This window comes from Ostrea edulis, chromosome 4 (genome assembly GCF_947568905.1).
Source record: "Ostrea edulis chromosome 4, xbOstEdul1.1, whole genome shotgun sequence".
Taxonomy (NCBI): domain Eukaryota; kingdom Metazoa; phylum Mollusca; class Bivalvia; order Ostreida; family Ostreidae; genus Ostrea; species Ostrea edulis.
Window position 1 is genome coordinate 56,337,800 of NC_079167.1, and position 20,137 is coordinate 56,357,936.

A 20,137-nucleotide genomic window follows, 5' to 3' on the forward strand; every position below is an offset into this window, starting at 1 on the left:
TTTTATTCTTTATCTATCTACTAACTCATTTCTGAGAATTTAAGAAACACATTCAGAGGAAACTAGTAATAGCCTAACTTGTCCTCAAAGTTGATCCTTAATGATAATCGTTCTGGTATATAAATATATCCAAAGGACATTTCATACCCTTGCTTTGCAGTGAGTGTAATAGCTTCATTCAACAAATTTATTTTTTCTCTTGTAACTATATTCCGTATATATGTATTAGTAATTTTGAATACAGTACTTTGATGCCTTAAATTTCCCAGTGATGAGTTTACTAGTTCCAGTAATCCTTGACCATTACTAAATATACATGTTACAGTATGATTGTAGTGTAACATAGACATCACCTACTCATTTGTATCAAATAATTAGTAGTCCAATGTTTGATACCAGTATGCAAAAATAAGTGCACTTGTTATTGGATGGTATTTAAAGACATTGTACTCTTACTACAAAAATATATGTATAAATTTGAATTATATGTTAATTGTGTAGATAATCATGCCACACGTGAAAAAAAAACTTTTGATTTAAAAACCACTTTTGTCAATGAGTTTATTTAGCAAAAAAAAAAATGAAATGCCTTGAAATGTCAGGTACATGTACCAATAGTCTTGGAAAAATCACAACAAAACACAGTACATAGTAGGTTTCACAATCATCAATTTAGTTTCCACATTAATATTCTCCAAATTTCATAAAGCATTTGATTCATGCATTTCTGAGTGAGAGGAATTTAATATTTCTGTATTTACAACTAACATTTGAAGCCTTATTTTCTCTATAGGAATTACAATAAATATTCGTGCCCCGACTGGGGAAGGCTCAATTACCCTACCAGGTATTAGTAGCTGTCTGTTTCAGCCTGTGTGCATGGAGCTTTTATCTCTCTTTTCCATCTGTCCATTTTTCTTGATTTATGAAATCGTATCAAACTGCATTCTGGAGACCTATGTTAAATTTCTCTGTAACAGTTCTAGTAATTCCTTTGTAATTTCGATGTATTGTACGTGTAGATTTTCTTGTAGATTTCGTTTACTAATCAGATTACAGTGACTATGCATAGAAAATGTAAATACTGATTATAGGACCTTTGACCTTTCATTTGAGAAAATTTTGGTTGATGGAAAATTCATAATTTTGATTTTCTTTTACAAAGGTAAACTAACACAACACTTGTGTTTTTCACAATTCATCTGGACCTTTGTGAAAAGAAAATGATTGGTGATTCTATTAAAAATGTGTTCATCAAAACACAATTATTTCCATTTTCAGACCCCAAAGAATTTTCCAACTTAAAGCAATTATGCAAATACATTTTGTAGCATCAACAAATAATCTTTGATACTTTGATTCAATGGAAATATTATGTTATTGATAGAATATTGACACTAATACTTGTTCACAATTTGAATGCAAGTAAAAGTAATTACATTATACTAAAACATCCCCTTTTTACCAAATATTGAAATATACTGGTAGTTGCAGAATGGAAATTGCCCCACTGAAAAATCAGATGGAAGTTGTCTAAATTTTTTAGGCTAGGAAGCTTAATTAGTGATTAGTAGTTCTGCAGCTAAATAAAACAAAACCAAATGGGGAAAAACTGAAAGAATGATGCATTGTGGAATTAAGAACTATATTTTAACTGGAGATGTCCATGAATTTTCTGTAGAGACAGATGTGGCCCCACCTTCTGATAACCAGACAGAGGAGGTTCCAAAGACAGATCCTGATCCCACAGCTCCGCCAGCCACAGAACAACCCCAACCCCAAGAACTTCCCCCTCCCAGTCCTCTCAAAAGGACAAAGTCCAAATTGTCGAAGGAAAAGAAACTAGTGGTAGGTATTTCCAGGAAAATAAATTCTCTTGTAAAAAATTGAAGAAAAAAACAAGAAATAGCAAAATGAGAGAAAAAAGTTGATGAAAGGAAAGAAAATTATATTTTGTTTAATATTTTGCATGTAAATATATTACATTTTTTTAATTTTTCAATTTGAATTATAATTTGAATAAAACTTTCATTTTGCAAAGTAGTTGTTTACTAGTACTTTACTTTATTTCTACTAAATCTAGACGTAAAAATCACTGATTAATTATCATTTAGAGGACACTGTTTATTTCGAAACAAGAGTACACATATTTGTACTTAAACTATTCAACAAAATACTATTTTTTTCAAGTTTGTCAAAAATGCCTTATTACAAGTTACACATTTCTGTGTACCAATTTAAGCTAGGAAATAGTTATTTCATTAAGTTCATGATACTTTATTCTATATTAGCCTGACGAGCCTGAGGTATCAGATTTTTGTTCTGTCCAGCAGATATATACCACATAGTACCTAGAATGAACATGACAAGTTCATCATGCTCACAGCATTGTATTATATATGCATGTTTGATGGATGGAGTTCAACTAGCATTTTTGCACAAGTTATTGTCACTGTTTTGACATTTTGCACAAGAATTATTACTGTTTAGACAAAGCAAAAATTAACGCTGTTCACAATTGTGACTTGGACTTGGTAGTGGGTGCACTATTTGATATAAACACACTATATAATGTTTTTGTATGTCAGAAAAAGGGTAAGCCTAATAAAAGAAGGCAATATCATGGCAACCAAGGTTGTAAACCAATAGGACATTGACAGTATATGTATGTTTCAGCCTTGTTCACAACATGCATGAAATAACAATATATCATTAACAATTAGGAAGCAATTTTATTTGAAATGTAAAAATTTGATATATAAGTTTGAAATCAAACTGTATATGACCATTACGTTCAATTTCACATTTTGTGCATCTCATTGGATAAATTTGAAAACTGCAATATTAATTGGGTTTGAAAACTCTAAAATGGCATTCTGACAAATGTTTAAAAAGAAACAGAATTACTTTTTTAATGTATCTTTGCAAAACGGATAACTTTAGCTTCTTCATCATCAACTTCCCAGTTCCCATATTTATGTAACAATAATCCATTATCACCTGCATTTGGTGTATAATGTCTTTAGTTGATTCTCTCAAGTTATTTGATATGGAAGAGCATGTTCTGCATATGATAAAATTTTTAAACTGAGGCAGGCTACTGACAAATAAATTAATGTTACAGGGGTATCAATAATCTTGTTTAAAGTCAGCATTTTGCAACTGTGGTATCAATCTATGTTAAACTTTATGGATTTCTAGTAAATATGTGTGAGATTTTTTAAGATTTTGACAATGAAATTCTTTACAAACTGGTTGTCTACTTCATATGCATGACTAAATAGCTTGATTCAAGTAGTTCATTCTTTGCAAATAACATACTATCTTACAGTTTCAATGTTTGACAAAAGTAACTTACAATACTGTGTGTGTACAGGGTAAATTTTGCCTTTGCCCCTGTTTATTTTCGCCCATTCCACCTTTATCAGAAATGGGCAAATTTGAAACTGGGTGAATAGAGATTCATTCATTTCTTAAAAGTAGGAAAAAATGACTTTGAACCAATTTAAATTTCAGCATGCAAGATAATTTTTTATTGCACTTGGATGAAATTATCATGTGGCAAAAATTTCCCTGTATACATACAGTACTTACTTTCATTCTTAATTTCAAATTCCTTAAAAATTAATGTCTAAATAGTTTATTGCTAAAAACTTTTAACATTTCTCTAACCAGATTTTTGTGTATTTGGAACCTTTCTCCCATATGATTTAATCTACTAATATCTGTGTATCACAAATTTAGACATCATATGATGGTAATAATTTGTTTAAAATTCTATTTCAAAGCCAACTCCGAAAGCAAAACTTGGAGCCAAGGCCCTGAAATACCTAAAGAAAGGGCAAGCCATTGATGATCAAGTGATCGTAGATATACTCATAGAAACAATCAGGTAAGAACAGAAAACTCCATCTTCAGTTGCAGGCCTGTAGGAGGGGGGGGGGGGGTGTTAAAATGCCCTAATATACTCTTGGACAAATTTTCTCTATGAGTTAAGTTTTCTCTCTCGAAAAGTGGCCCCCTATTCCCTACTTCTTACAGGTTTTCATTGAATTAACAAAATTATTGAGTTACAGAAGCTTATAGATATCACAAGCATGATTCAAACAAAAAATGGATTTACCTTTTATGTGGAGCTTCTGTTACTTTTGCTTATCAGTTACTGATGTAAAGCTGGGTAGTTAAATTCAATCTCAATTACACTCTCACAAATATTTTGCAAATTATTTCTTTGTTTATCATATTGTGCCCCAGATATTAATCGTATATGAATGGCCTAATTTATTCAATGTAATTTTAGAAACAGTAATATCTGCTGCACTAATGAGAACCTTTTTAATGATTGTGGGAATTTGTTTTTAGATGGATTCCTGAAGAAACTGGTTGGGTGATAGATGGTTTTCCCACCAATCTCTACCAGGCCAAAGTTCTAGAGAAAGCCCTGACTGGATTTGCTGCTGGTGATAAAAAAGGTGACAAATCAACCGCAAAAATGAAGAAATCTAACCTTGTCAAAGATCCTCGTCCGACCCCGCCAGCCCCAGAACCTGCCAGTGGCCTGGATGTGGTCATCAACTTCGAGGTTCCTGATGACCTGTGTCTTAAGAGGTCTGCTGGCCGATTGTGTAAGTAGCTTGATGCATCCTATATTTTCAGTACATACTAGTGTGATTATACTTTTTAGTGGTTGTGAAATGCATTAGATAAGATAGACAAGTTTCATTTGGAGTCAATATTATACCTGCAACAGAACTACATGTAGAATGTACCTTTGAATTAGTGATACAATGTAATATAAGTTTTCTGATTCTGGTTTATTTGTATCTCCTTTCAGATGGGATGCAAGCCAATGAACAGTACCACCAGGAATTCAAACCACCACCAGAGGGTAGTATGACAGGGGTAGGAAAACAGGAACAGGTAGTCCCCATTCAGGATATGTCACATGACCAGGATCAAATTCAACAAAGGTATAATTCATGTCATTTGTTGTTTTGTATGCTGCTATTCATGTTATTTCCTGGACAATGCAGATGGATGATTTTATAACTTTCTAATCTGTTAACCAACTTTTAAGGATAACAAGACATTTGGACTCTTGGCCAAAGATTGAGAAGTGGTACAATAAGTTTGGAGTGCTGGCTCATGTAGATGCTTCTCAGGGAGCACGCTCTGTTTATTTAGAAGTGGAGAAAATCCTAGAGGATACACTGGCCAAGGTAAAAATATATCAAAAGATGGAAGTATGCTTTATTTGCAAATACAAATCTATCAAGTTCAAAACAAATTAAAATAGATCTAAAACAGAAGCAAGGTAGGCACATAAATTTCATCAGATTATTTTGAGGTTAATGTTTTTGAAATAATTTTTTAGAAATGGATCAGAAAATTATATGATGAATATTGTTACGAATGTGCAATGTATTAAACAAAATAATTTTTGAAGTAACATTTCCATGAAAAAACCCATCCATATCAAAAGTTTACTGTTGTATTGAAAACATCGTGTTGGTTTCCTTCAGCTTCAAGGAATTGGAGTGGAGCCAGAGCCTGTCCCAGAACCAGTGGAGGAAAAGAAAGAAGAGGTAAGAGAAAGCACTTCTTATCACAATTAACCAGCAAAACCCAGTTATTCTGCTGCCTGGCTAGAGAAGAAAATTTAAAACCACCATACTAAACTAAGGGAAAACATCAAACTTACATTGACATTTTTCATTACCAAGTAAAATGATTTCTGTTTATACAGCCACCTGCACCACCTCCAGAACCTCCAAAAGAGGAACCACCACCGGAGGAGAAAACATCCAGATCATCATCCAGAAAAGGTAAGCTGAAAGTAGAAGTAGTGAACAGAAATGGTAATGCTACACAGTTAAACTATAACTGTTCTAATTAAAAAAGATTTTATTACTTACGGCTGAAGATAAACTCTCATTCTGTAGAGCAAAGGAGATCAAATACAAATAGAACAGCATTCAATTTACTAATGATACAATTTAGACTATGGGGCCATGTATAAATCTCACTTTTATAAAAGGAACATATTGTGGTTTGATGGCCCCAGAATCAGATGTTAATTATTTTCATTCTATCTTTATGGTAAATACAGGATCAGGAAAGAAATCTCGACCATCTTCATCCAGAAGTAAATCGCCCAAAGATAAAAAGGGTCGAGATAAGAGCTCCTCTCCCAAACGGAGCGCCAATAGTAAGAAGTCCGAGGCAGGAAGTAAGAAAGGAAGCAGAGGTGAGACATTCTCCTGCCTGTGGAAGAAATTCTTCAGCATTGTTGAACATTTTTTTATGCAACTTTTTTATTATCTGCATTTTGATTGGCTAAATGCACTGAGATTTGAGGTAGTTAATCAATCGAGCTGCAACGGGACATAATTGAAGCTTTTGTTAGTAGAATAATGCAAAAATGTCAAATGTAAATATTTTTGTGATTCATTGAAACGAATTTTGCTACCAATACCAAAGAAGAAGACAGTTATTCCCTAATTTGTTTTCTCGGTCAGCAATGGACCCTTAAAATAAAGCAAGGATTAGGTTCACATTCGGTTAGAAGATATTTGTCGAAAAATTATTAAAAATGAATTTTAATTTGATGAAAGACATGGAACAATTGGCATTGCAGTAGGTTACTGAAAAACAGAACACAAACATGCTCTACTTATATTGAAATGAATATCATTCTCCAAGGTTAGCAAATTAAATCTTAAAAAAAGCAAGCAAGTTTTACTTTCAACAAACTACAATGATTTTTTCCTTGGCACTTCTTTTTCTGTCATATCTTGCTGTATTTATATGCTTTGTGATATTTAATGTGGTGCTGTTTATTAGGTTCATCACCAAAGTCAAAGAAAGGGTCTGGTAAGAAGGGTAAGACCCCTGAACCAGAACCAGAACCGGAACCACAAGAACCAACGGGTCCACCCCCACCAGAACCGGGATCAGAGGAGTGGGAATTTGTCAATCTGCCTCTTGAAAAAGTAAGAGTTAATTTCTTTTTATTCCAGAGCAAATATTCACAGTTTAAAGACTGGATTGGCAAAAAATGTTAATAAGAATTCTATTGTGAGATTTTTGATTATTGTTTGTAATGAAATATCAAAACTGTCTTGTACTCTCACATTGTAGAAAGATACTTGCATGAAATGGTGAATTTTTATGAGTTTTCAGTCCATGTTTATTGTAAATTTGGAGGCTCTTCACTCCAGTCTCATATTTGCTGTATTAATGAAAGATTTCTTTCCCCTTTAACAGGAACTGGCAGAAGTTTTGGCTAAATACTGGGAGAATGTGGAAAAAACTTATGTTGGGAACAGTAAACATGTTTTCCGTAAGCTGAGAGAGGAAAGAGAGAACATCTACAGATACTTCTTTCAGATCAAGTATGCCATTTATCTATAACTGTTACATTTTTTAAATGCCTTTGATAATAGACTGCCTTATCTTTTTGGGTGAAGAAATAAATACTGCAATTCACAAAATGTGCTTTTACAAATAATTGAAGAGTTTGAATTTAAAAGGTTTTCAATTCATTCCGTAATTTTGCGTCTGAATTATTTGTGTCTGTTTTGTAGAAAGGACTATCTTGCTTATCTACGTCGACCAGACAATAAGGAGGTTTATGTTAACCAATGGCAAAAGGTCAGTCTAATTTGATTAAATAGTCAGGTTGATGTTTAAAGCATATCAGATATTAATAGAAGATACACTCTGCCCTTCTCAATATAAGCCAAAAATTACGTACGTACACTACCCGATTATGATAGGAAATATTTCATTCCCCTCTCTGGCAATGTTAAACTTTCAGTATGTGTAACAGAGACTGGTTTATGCCTCTGCTGAGGATTGAACCCGGTACCTCTGACACAACAGAGCTCTACCAATCGAGCTAAAGGGTTAGCCCACCAGCCAGATCTAGTAGGAAGACTGTGTATCAAACATCCCTATCTATAAGTTGTTAGCAGTTTCCATCATCAAAGAAGTAGCATAGATCATCCCTTACACATATATACCACATTACAGTTGTGGTACATGTCTATATGAGATACTATACTGTGATTAGGATACAATATCTGATCTTTTTGTACTTACTATATACATAGCGATATGCACCATACAAATAAGATACAATATCTGACCCTTTTGTACTTGCTGTATATATTATGTTGTAAAATTATATAGAGTTATATGTTACCCATCAAACATAAAAATGATGAAAATAAAGCTAGTAAAAAATCTTCCTCCTGAGATAAATTAACAGGGATCATTGTTAGCAATGTCATTTGACGGTGAGAAAGTTATATATGAAATACGTATCATTATGAACCAGTTGCTATGCATATCATATATATGTCGGCTCATTTATGAACATTACTCGTCGCTAAAAGGTTTTCTCATTGGCAATTCTCAAATAAATTTAGATTAGTGGCTACTAAAAGTTAGTCTTGTATCAGGTAATTGATAATTGTAATTGGTTCTCCTGTTACAGGAATATAATGATGTACCAGATGACATGCGAGAGGACGAAGAAACCAAAGCAGAACTTCACCAACGGGTGGATGACCTCAGGGTCAAATTATGGGACATCTGTGATGAACGCAAGGCACAGGCTGAGAAGGAAAGGCAGGCCATCATGGACGACGGTTGGTTGGACGATCGACTGGGACTGCTCAGTAATTTCTACTTGACTCAGATGCAGGGTGAAGTTGACAGATACCAGGATACAGTTCGAATGTTGAAAGATTATTATAAAGGCATGGATGGACACTATCCTGAGGAACTCAATACTAACTTTTCCAGGATTCCTCTCATTGAGGTAGTTTTTGAAATTGTGTCTTAAGAGTTTATTGCCTAGGAAAAGAAAACTTTGACATGATAATAATCAAATCATGGACATAATTTTATCAATATCCAAACTTTATACCCCTTCAAACTAGCAAATGAAGGTAAGGGAAAAACAACTGTCTACCTGTGAAAATTTTCACTAGAGAAATATTAGAACCATACACAAAAAACTTTGTCATGAAATCTGATCAAGGTCACATAAATTATGAATGAAAATCCTGCTAAGGTCATAATTTTTTACAAAATAAGTTTTAACACGATGATGGCTGGTTAGAAAGATGTTATGATCGTCATCATGCGTCATTGCACCATAAATAAATTGTAAAATTCTGACTTTGATTTTGTATTAGATGTCAGACACAGCTTACAAATAGAGTGGATACCATTACTATGACTCGGGGTCATGTTGAAAAGGTCTAGGTCACAGGAGTTTGAAGTACATCCTTTACTGTGTACAGAAATTGTTGAATATCTGCAAAATCTGCATGTCTCTTGATTGTTTCTAAAGCTTCCAGTGGAGAGAGCTGAGTCTCCTGATAAATCTGAGAGTGAGACAGCATCCAACCCACCCCCAGCAGAGGAGAGAAGAGACAGTGCTAAATCAGACCGTCCCAAGTCTGGTCGCTCAAAATCTGGTCGTTCTAAATCACCAAAATCCCCGAAGGAAAGGAAATCCAGAACTCCCTCCGCCAAGAAACGAGACAAGAGCAAGGAAAAGAAAGAAGCAAGTGATCAAACACCAGCGGATGAGACAGGCAAAAAGAAGTAAGAGATGCTTGAAAAACAAAATGCTCAAATTGGAGAGTAAACTCTTTTATGAAGTGCCTATTCTTGGAGTCAAATTGTTCTCTGGCAGCATTTTCTTTCGTTTAAAGTACATTGTAGTTATTGTCCATTTTCTGTTCATTCAATTGCTTGTCATTCTCCCAAAGCGTTAAGAATTGTGTAGGTAAAGGGGAGTAACTCTGTCCACAATTTTCTCTATGGTCCCGTCAAATAAATACCAGAACAGATATATGTGTTTATTAGGAAGATGCAACAAAACAAATACCAGAACACATTTATGTATATGGATTAATAAGGAATATGCAATGTTTTCAGAATCCCCTTGGTGCCCAGGAGACCTGTATCTCCTGATCCAGATTCCAAAGCAGCAGGTGCTGGTAAGGACAAGAAAGACAAGAAACCAGGAAAGAAAGATGATGGTGGAACAGAGAGTCCTGCACCTCCAATGGATCCGGATGAGAAACTCCTCTTTGATGGCTTCCTGTCAGGCTCTAATGCTCTCGCTACGATTGTAAGTTTTTTGTATGATTCAACTAATGTTTAAAAAATTTATTTCATTTGTTCAAGTAGTATCTCAAGACAGAAATCAAAATGCATTGAATGAAAACTATAGAATATTGTATATATATGGTTATAAAATTTGAATTTGTAGCTACAAGGTGAGCATGCTGCCAGGGAGGCAGAGGAGGAAGCAGATCGAAGGAGAGAAGAAGAGCAAGAACGAGAGAAAGCAGCTGCCGCTCAAAAAGCAGCTGCAGGAAACAAAAAAGGGGGTAAAAAGGGCAAAAGTAGAAGCCCTTCACCCAAGAAGAAAAAGGATGATTCCGCATCTACTCCAACTCCAGGTATGTATAGCTTTGAAGATGTTTAGATAATTTGTTTATGAATACTTTCAGATATTTTATCAAAATAATATTATCAAATGATACCTAGTTTAACATTTCATATATTATCCACTTTCAATTCCATAGTTTCATCAGAGGAGTTGAGTGAAGAGGACAAACAAAAGAAAGAACAGAGAGAAAGAATGAGACAGGAGTTTTATTTTGCCATTCAGGAAGAAGGTATGATTATGTAGTAGTAGGTTGTAGCATCATTCCCTGGTAGTTTTAGCTGTCTGAACACCTTTGTTGTATACACTGTAATCTTGACATCAAAGGCACAGATAACCTAGCTTTCTCATAATGATGGCACAGTAAAACAGTACACTTTCCAGCACTGCAGAAAAACATGTTATCTTGGGGTAAAATTTCTGTAGTTTGAGAAAAATAAGCATGTTCCTGAGGGTTGTTACTCTTTGATGTTCAAGTGGAAGATCTAAACACATGATAAGATTCATACCATGAAAACAACAAAATTAAACTCTGATTAAAGTATGTTGTTTTACAATATTTTATTTAAAAATGCAATAAATAATGCAAATTAAAGTCAATTGTAAAAAGGGTTGATTTTGTTCTAACAAGAATTACTAATCTCACTATAAATTAAGTATTTTCACGTAAATAAAGGAACATTTCTGTCAAATTCTTACAGAAACTGCTGCTAAAAAGAGATTAGAGTTGATTAAGAGCCATGGCATTGGAGTGTTACAAGATCTGAAGTCTAAAGCAGATAATTCCTACAAAGAAATGAATGACTGGCTGGGAGCAAGGTTCTTGAAAGAAATGGAGAGGTAAGCAATATGCATTTTACAAACCAAGTACATGTAATATGTCTCCAGAATCATTTAGACATTTGATATCCCTAGAATTTCCAGTAGTTTCATTCAAAATCGAATGTCAATCTTATAAAAATGTACCAGTGTATGTTTTCAAAAGTAAGACTTGGATTCTAATGAATCTGGCATGAGTCTATTCAGAGTTTTCTAATAATTTTGTAAGAATAATCTTTAAAAAAAATGATTTAAAGAATGTGTTTTCCCCCTGCAGCATTGATCAGATGTCTGAGGCTATCCGATATGCCATTGAAAAGCGACAGAAATTAAAAGAAGAGCTTGTGCTGCAACAAGAAGATTTTCTTATCAACACTGTAAGTAAAAGCAAGCTAAATCAAATATAATTACTAACAGAAACCATGCCCCTAAATGATTTTTTAAAAACTTGCATCTTTTTTGTTTTTTCTACAGGAGTTGAAGGTGTTGCGTTCTCCAAGCCCAGCCCCTCCTCCTGTCATACAGGAAGTGGTCATGCCTGAGCATTTTACTGTTAGTCAGTTACTGAACCTATATCAACAGGTACAGAAGCCTTTTAATTTGATTTTTTCCTTCTATTTAAACATGTTCAAAAACAATTGTGTGCCAAATAGTTGACTATTAACTTTGAACATACTGTAAAAATCGCAATTCTTGTGAGGTAAGATTTTTGCGTTATGAGAAATTTAAGTCTGATCATGGGGGTGGGGTGTTTGACTTTGTGGTTGAAGAGGTTGTCTTTTATGATAGATTACATTTCCCTTTATGTGAAGAATAGGAATTCATAGGTGTTGTCATTCTCTGAAAACAATGAATGTTAAGCTCCACAAACAATGAATAATCATAATTGATATAAAATGTATTTTAGGTTAGCAAATCTATAAATACTATAAGTCTATTTTAACATACAAAAGTTTGGACACTGGATCCTTTGGGATTGCACCCTATGTACTGTAATATAATAATTTTCTTGTTATTTGACAGTTCACAGCCACAGGTCCTACTGGGGTCATGTCTAAGCAGTCCTTTGTAGAGACTTTTGAGAATATGGTGTCTGTTGCATTTGGAATGGAGCAACTTCCAGATATATGGATGAATATCTCCCCTCAGCAGGTACTTTTGCAGTCCTCATCATTAATAAAGATGTGGGAGGGAATATTAAATTCTTTTCATGTTTATGTGTTTTTGGTGTCCTAGATCATATATCTTAGAAAGTTAATAAAATCATTTGTCTAGTTTGAAAAAAGGGATGTCATTATGATTTCATTCCATCAGGTACAAGAAATTGCAAATGGGCTGTCAGCTAATGTGGAATATGTGGATTGGCGTCGGTTCCTGATTGCCATAGCCCAGCCTCTGCCATCACCCACACAAACAGAACTTCTGGAGACCTTGCAAAAGTTCAAAACAATGGACCAAAAATCTACAGGCTTTGTTACTAGGGAACAATATGATAGGGTTAGTACACTGGAAAAAAAGATTTGGCAGATTTGAAGTCCAATCAATAGACAGTTTATATTCTTTATTTCCAATGCCTGTTTACTATAATGTAGTAGTCAGGTGGGTTTGATTACTGGTGGCCACATAGCTCAGATGTTAGAGCAGAGATCCGGGTTGATGTCTTCAAGGTAAAGACCTTTAAGGAAGGAGAAATGTAGCGGTCAGACAAGTTTGATCACTGGTGACCATATAGCTCAATTGGTTGCTAGAGCATCTGACTAGAGATTCAGGAGGCCCGGGTTTGAATCACTGTTCCATTACATTTTCTCCCTTCCTGTTACATATATATACTACACCCAAGCAATGCATTCATATAAAATTTTATTTTTCAGATGGACATTTGGTTTGGCAGCCAGTCCATGAAAGATGAGGAGTTTGACCGGTCAGCAAAACTAAAGGCAGCTTTGTTTGATTTCTTTGCTGACCACAGTAAAACACCACCAGTTATGAATTACGTTAGCATGGTATGACAGTGTGATTGTTATTTGAAATATTTTCAAATGCTTGACATCTGTAGCATAAAAGTTCCATTTAAATAAAGTCACCAGTGTTGTTATTGTCTCAACATGTATCAAAAGGCCCTCAGTTTACAATGTGAAAAACACCATAAAAAAGGATCGAATGTGTGTAGATTACAATTCAGGCACATTTTTATTATTTCCGAATATTTTTACTCCAGGTGATCTCTTGAAATTTAGTAGAACTCTCATTTGATTCTGTTTTGTATCTGTAGCTGATGTACTTCAGTGCTTCTCCGAATGCCAGTGAGGGGTTCCTCCGAGCACTAAGTGTAACCTCTGGCACACATATGCCACGACTACCTCGTCCTGAGTTAAGGGCCCCCAGCAGATCTGACAGGTATTTAGACACATATTTCAGTACTTTTCAATTAAAATACACTTGCATCAAATATTAGGACATTTTTCTGAATGACTGTATTAAAACTGCACATTGACTCAGGAAGAGAAATTTTGTAATGCTGATATATATATGTCTATATAATGTACGATAGCTTATCTGAGCTGAAAGCTCAAATGAGCTTTTCTGATCAAGATTTATTCAGCGTCTGTCACTCTGTTTGTCAGGTGTAAACTTTTTACATTTTTATCTTCTCAAGAACCAATTTAAGGGTCAATCTTAGGTAATGGGGATTTTTTTTAAAATGAAAGGTCATGCCCTCTTTTAATGGGAGCTAACTAATTCTTCTCCACAACCACTCAACGAAAAAAAAGAAGCCAAAATTGAGAAAGCTTCTTCATATAATGAACAACCAAATTTGTTCAAAGCAAGAGTCCTGTACCAGTATGGGGCTACAATAGGGTTCAAAGTTTTAAATAAGAATATAAATAAGATATTAAAAAAATCTTGTCATGAACAAAAAGGTTAGAATTTGTCAGTTAGTATGCAAGTATCCTCATGTAGTGTAAATTCAAATTTGTTCACACCATGACCCATGGGGCCTCAAGTGAGATTCAGTTTTAAATAGGATATTTAAAAATTTGTTAAAAATCTTCTAATCAAGGATGACATAAGTTCAATAAGTCAAATCAAAATGCAAATATCCTAAAGTAGTGGAAATTCAGTACATTTCTTCAACCACAAGCCCATATGGGCCAGGATGGTTTCACAAGCGAGAGGGGTTGAAAGTTTTAAGTAGGAATACTGGTACATAGGAAAATTCTCTAAAAATTCTCTTGAGAACCACAAGGGTACAAATATGAAATATATTTAAAATAATGCAAACGGCTTCAAGTAGTGTAGATTTAAGTTTGCATCCCCCACAGTCAGGGTGGGGTTATAATTGGTGTACAATGTTTTACGTGGGAAATTGCATTTGCCAAAGTAATTAGTAATGTGGCCCATTGGCTTTTTATATGATAAAATCAGGTAGCTGTTAGTTTTCAATTTTAGAAAACCCAAGATTATCAAATATAATAAAGCGTCTGCCTAAGGTATTGCAGATTCATTTGAAATTATATAGCATACTTGTTTTAGGATTAGGATGTTCACAATGTCCTCATTATCCTGTATGAGTGATCTAAGTATGAACACAGGGGACCCTACATGGCAGAACTACATAACAAACATTGGGTAAATTACATACAGTGGGACCTGGATTTACTTTCATTCACAGTATTTGTCCAGATTAGATCTCTTTATCAAAATGTAGGGTATTGGTTTATTCAATATTTGGGCTGGTTTATGGCATTTTGTTCATTTATAGTTTGAATTATTTGCTTTATCTTTAAAACATATAAATTAGATAGAGTGTTGTGGATAAAAAAAATCATTGGAAAAATGTAAATATTGATACTCTTCATTATGAGGATGAAATAAAGTTTGGAAATAAGTGAACCGTAAAATTTACAAAGTACATATACTGTGTGCTATAAATATAAAAGAGCTAGGTCTTTCTGAAAGCAAGAACATTTAAATACTGCTATAAATCATGTATGTCTTTTTTGTCATCTTCATTTTTGCATAAATGATCACATAACTTTTTACAACAGTAATCCTGACATTGTTGAGGATCATTCTCCCTCGCCACCGACTCCCGTAGACATTCCCGATGATGCCATCAATGCCAAGGTGCCACTAGAAGCTCTGTATCAGGTGTTACACCATGGAGAGAATGCCAGTGGTGACAGCCACCGTTTCAGTGTTTCGGCAGATCCTGAGGATGCCACATCAATGGTTAGTAAATAGACCCTGCAGAAATCATTTGTAAGGAAACTGGCGATCGAAGAACCACTACAGAAATTTTAACAAGTCAAAACTTTGGGAAAAAATGTGTTGTGAAATGAATGAAAATCAATCCTTATAAACCGTTTTTCTTACAATGATTTTTATAGTTTTGGGAGAAAATTTTCAAATAATTCCCATTAACCAATATCTCTTTGTAACAGAGTTCTTTGTAAACAAGTTTTACTGTACCTTCAATACTGTAAAATAGGAAATTGTCAGTGGTTTAATTTCACAGCTGTTTAAGGATGAATACCACATCATCATAATGGCCGACTTTTTCATGACTTCCTGGCCAGTTACCTCAGTAGGTTAAAGTGTGACCACTGATCTGTCAGTTGGGAGTTCTAATCTCAAAGGGGTTTTACAGATATTTATTTGATATTTGGTACGTTGCTTTGCTATAACAAGTTACAGATCAAGTTCGAATTTCATCTCGGTCCGTTGATTTTTCACTTAGTTATGGCCCTTGGACTTAGAAAAATAGCATGAATTATCAGTTTTCCAAACTTTTTAGCCGAGTTGCAACGAAGTTGAACTCGGCTATTGGTTTGGTGATGCGGGCGGGCGGGTTGGCGGGCGGTTGGGCGTCAACAATTGGTTTCCGGATGATAACTCAAAAAGTTTACAATCTAATCAAATGAAACTTTGATATATTGTTGGGTACCAGGTAAGGAAGACCCCTATTGATTTTGGAGAAAAAAGGTCAAAGGTCAAGGTCACAGTGACCGAATATAAAATGAAAATTTTAGAAATATTTGGTTTCCGGATGATAACTCAGAAAGTTTAAATCCGAATCAAATGATACTTGAAGATATTGTTATGTACCAGGTAAGGAAGACCCCTATTGACTTTGGAGAAAATAGGTCAAAGGTCAAGGTCACAGTGACTGAAAATAGATTTAAAAATTCCAAAAGGATTTTGGTTTCCGGAGGATAACTCGAAAATTTTTAATTTGAATCAAATGAAACTTGGATATATTGTTGGATACCAGCAAAGCAAAGCCCCTATTGATTTTGGAGAACAAAGGTCAAGGTCACAGTGACCGAATATAGATTGAAAACTTCAGACAAATATGGTTTCTGGACAATAACTCGAAAAGTAACTCGAAAAGTTTAAAACTGAAATTAGTTCTTCACAATTATAAATATACCACGTCATTCCTGGCTTTACAATGTATCCCATGCAACTCGGCTCATGCACCCCTGGGTGCATATACAGATTTTTTTGTTGTGCTTGCAGATATTCATTTCATATTTGGTACATTGCTTTGCCATAACAAGTTACATATCAAGTTTGAATTTGGTCCCAGTCCGTTGATTTTTCACTTAGTTATGGCCCCTGGAGTTAGAAAAATAGCATGAATTATCAGTTTTCCGGACTTTTTTTGGTTGTGCTTGCATATGTTCATTTCATATTTGGTACATTGCTTTGCCATGATAAGTTACAGATCAAGTTCGAATTTTGTCTTGATCCGTTGATTTTTCATTATGTTATGGCCCTTGGACTTAGAAAAATAGCATGAATTGTTAGTTTACATCCAAGTTTCTTATCTCTGTAGATAAGAGTACTACACTCATTAAAACTTCTAGCATAGTAATACAACAATATAGCTAAATTATTCATGATCACCTACATGTCACAGTTTATTGACTTGGTTAAAGACCTAAACCTAATTATCAATTTGTCTTTTTTCCTGGTGTAGTCTCTACTCGAATAGTAGTTGATTTCCAACCATTCCTATCCTGGTTCCCCAATTTTGTCTTTTACCATAACCTACATAATGAACTTTGAATATTGTTGTGGTACAGTAATTTTTGCAACCGGTAGGGGACTATGTATTGCCATGCAATACTCTCAGAATGCTTGTTGATAATATTATTAACTCGGTTATCTACATCATTAACCATTAATCTTGATATTTCACAGGAGAAGTTGTCCAGTGTATATCAGGAGTTAGGAAGTGAGAATCTGGAACCTCTCTGCTACAAAGTCCTTGTTGAACACCCCCTGATACAGGATGTTATGACTGCCTGCCAAACATTTAAATCTCTGGTCAGTATTGTTACAAATTATGTCCTCTGCTTTGAGGCGAGGTGAGAAAAATAATGAATTCAGTAACAAAAATTTCACATTTTTAGAAATTCACATTCTAAATATTGTATTCATCATCCTCAATATTGATGAAGTACAATTTGAATTCTGCTTTAAGGATAAATATTTATGATTTTGAATATTTCTATTTTTTTTTAAGGATATCCGTGGAATACTAAATAATCCCGCCCATGATGTAGATCTGCACAGCACAAAAACATTGGAATAGACATAATGCTTGATGGGCATTGCAAATATTGAGAATTGATATACTGTAGTTTAAAAAAAGAAAATTGTATTTGAATGTAAAGATTGTGTGTGTGTGTGTTTTTAAATTGTACATAAATACATGTATGTTATAGTTTTTTCATACATATGTAGAATAGACCAAGCATTTTGATGTGAATGTTATACTCGTGTTTATGCAATCTGTGATGGATGTTTCACGACTTGTGACTCCAGCACATACCAGAGGCACTGCATTTGACTGTGATCAGCACCAGGTGATGGGATTTGAAGTGATGGGAGGGGCAAATTCAATACTGGCACAAACTGTAAAGGCGCATTTTTTTTTTTAACCATGTATGGATTTGTCGCTGGCATTATGGACTTCCTATTATGGGCTGGTTCCCTTAAAGGATTTTGTCTTTAAATTTGATGGATATATCATATGTGATTTATTTTTGTGCTATATGTCTATTTTTTACAAGAGTAAGATATAATTAATGTTCTGTGATAATTTTGAAGAAATAATTTTTTAAAACATGAATAATTGTTCAATAAACATGATTTGAAATAGATTATTCTGTTCTTATTGATTGGTGTTTGTCCCCATTGTTGTGAGCGTACTCAATTGTTGTGAGTGTACTCAATTAGTTCCATTTTATAAAAGTACACTCAATATCCAATACTTCGTTTGTTAAAAAAGGTAACCTGGTACAAGTTCATGGGAGAGAAAGTCAAAATACTTGCTAAATGGTAGATGCTGCAATGGTTTGTACAGATTCTGATATTATCACATGCAAATGCACATTTCCAATCCTTTTGCGTTTTGATATCTTTACAAATTGTAATTATGATAGCATTTCCCCATGAATGCAATGCTCTTGTAAACAATGTACATATGAATCTTGATAAATATAATAATTAATTCTGGGAATTCTGACAGAAATGAAGGTTGATGCAAATAAAATAAATTTTATTTTGGAAAATACTCAAGGATATGAGCTGCAATGCTTTCATACTGGCATACTTTCTTTTCAAGTTGCTGATGTGCTTCATAGGTATGCTGGGGTGAAGTGACATTGCTTTTCGGCTGATGTACTCTAAAGATTTTTTTATCATCTTTATTCCCATGGATTTTTTTTTACCCCAACCTAGCCCCAAAGGGTCATGACATAACCATGATACAAGGTCCAAGGTAAAAAAAAATTGTGGTATGAAATGTAAGGAATTGATATACCAAATATGAAAGTCCTATCTTAAAGCTGTATGACCCGATGTTCATGTATTATTTTTGTACATAATTACTTTAAAGCAGATTAATTACCTTATAAAATTATGAACTTTCCCTTAATTATATGCTTGAAAACATCTGCATGTAAAAGAAAACAGTGCGAATATCATTTAGAAAGTAAATATAGTGACTACATATATAAATCATCCCAACATGATGTATTAACTCACACGCAACTGTCTAGTTTTAAGGCTGAAAGAGCGTAAAAACAAAAAATTACTAAGAGGTATTTGATAATTTTATTATACCCCCCACAACAAGTTGTGGGGGGGGTATACTGGAATCGGGTTGTCTGTCTGTCTGTCCGTCCGTCCATCCGTCTGTAGACGCAATGGTTTCAGGGCTCTAAAGCATTATCCTTTCCACCTACTGTCACCATATCATATATATGGACTACCCATGGGATGAAGATGTTCCCTATCGATTTTGGGGTCAAAAGGTCAAAGGTCAAGCGCACTGGACATCGAAGTAGCAATATGGTTTCCGGGCTCTAAAACGTTATCCTTTCCACCTACCGTCACCATATCATACATATGGACTACCCATGGGATGAAGATGTTCCCTATCGATTTTGGGGTCAAAAGGTCAAAGGTCAAGCGCACTGGACATCGAAGTAGCAATATGGTTTCCGGGCTCTAAAGCGTTATCCTTTCCACCTACAGTCACCATATCATACATATGGACTACCCATGGGATGAAGATGTTCCCTATCGATTTTGGGGTCAAAAGGTCAAAGGTCACGTGCACTGGACATCGAAGTAGCAATATGGTTCGGTTTGTCATGCCATTTCTTTTTTACACTCAGAAAAGAGGTAGTTTATACCTATTACCAACACCCTTTGGGAGATTGGGGTAAGCGGGGGTTATTCTTAGTGAGCATTGCTCACAGTACCTCTTGTTTCTATTAAACTTATGGTATGGCACTGTTATAACAAAATACATAGCTTTACACA

General features: G+C 34.5%; 1 protein-coding gene across 8 annotated transcripts in view; it reads left to right on the forward strand.

Annotated features, from left to right (window-relative positions):
- Window positions 1-18,469, forward strand: part of LOC125670434 (sperm flagellar protein 2-like) — a 31,631-nt gene extending 13,162 nt beyond the window's left edge. For 2 of the 8 annotated variants that reach the window (XM_048905604.2, XM_048905606.2), the window contains 28 exons: window positions 794-847; window positions 1,682-1,848; window positions 2,292-2,306; window positions 3,789-3,892; window positions 4,363-4,625; window positions 4,835-4,970; window positions 5,078-5,219; window positions 5,523-5,585; window positions 5,747-5,825; window positions 6,110-6,247; window positions 6,844-6,992; window positions 7,267-7,394; window positions 7,587-7,653; window positions 8,501-8,827; window positions 9,365-9,621; window positions 9,958-10,153; window positions 10,295-10,487; window positions 10,614-10,706; window positions 11,176-11,314; window positions 11,571-11,670; window positions 11,768-11,875; window positions 12,317-12,445; window positions 12,608-12,790; window positions 13,165-13,296; window positions 13,566-13,690; window positions 15,343-15,526; window positions 17,504-17,629; window positions 17,829-18,469. In XM_048905604.2, the coding sequence (XP_048761561.2) occupies window positions 794-847; window positions 1,682-1,848; window positions 2,292-2,306; window positions 3,789-3,892; window positions 4,363-4,625; window positions 4,835-4,970; window positions 5,078-5,219; window positions 5,523-5,585; window positions 5,747-5,825; window positions 6,110-6,247; window positions 6,844-6,992; window positions 7,267-7,394; window positions 7,587-7,653; window positions 8,501-8,827; window positions 9,365-9,621; window positions 9,958-10,153; window positions 10,295-10,487; window positions 10,614-10,706; window positions 11,176-11,314; window positions 11,571-11,670; window positions 11,768-11,875; window positions 12,317-12,445; window positions 12,608-12,790; window positions 13,165-13,296; window positions 13,566-13,690; window positions 15,343-15,526; window positions 17,504-17,629; window positions 17,829-17,897 (3,866 nt within the window). In that variant the 3' untranslated portion in view covers window positions 17,898-18,469. The remainder of the gene's footprint in view (window positions 1-793; window positions 848-1,681; window positions 1,849-2,291; window positions 2,307-3,788; window positions 3,893-4,362; window positions 4,626-4,834; window positions 4,971-5,077; window positions 5,220-5,522; window positions 5,586-5,746; window positions 5,826-6,109; window positions 6,248-6,843; window positions 6,993-7,266; window positions 7,395-7,586; window positions 7,654-8,500; window positions 8,828-9,364; window positions 9,622-9,957; window positions 10,154-10,294; window positions 10,488-10,613; window positions 10,707-11,175; window positions 11,315-11,570; window positions 11,671-11,767; window positions 11,876-12,316; window positions 12,446-12,607; window positions 12,791-13,164; window positions 13,297-13,565; window positions 13,691-15,342; window positions 15,527-17,503; window positions 17,630-17,828) is intronic. The other 6 variants (XM_048905605.2, XM_056163068.1, XM_048905607.2 and 3 more) reach the window with 3 other exon arrangements.
- The last annotated feature ends 1,668 nt before the right edge of the window (window positions 18,470-20,137 follow it).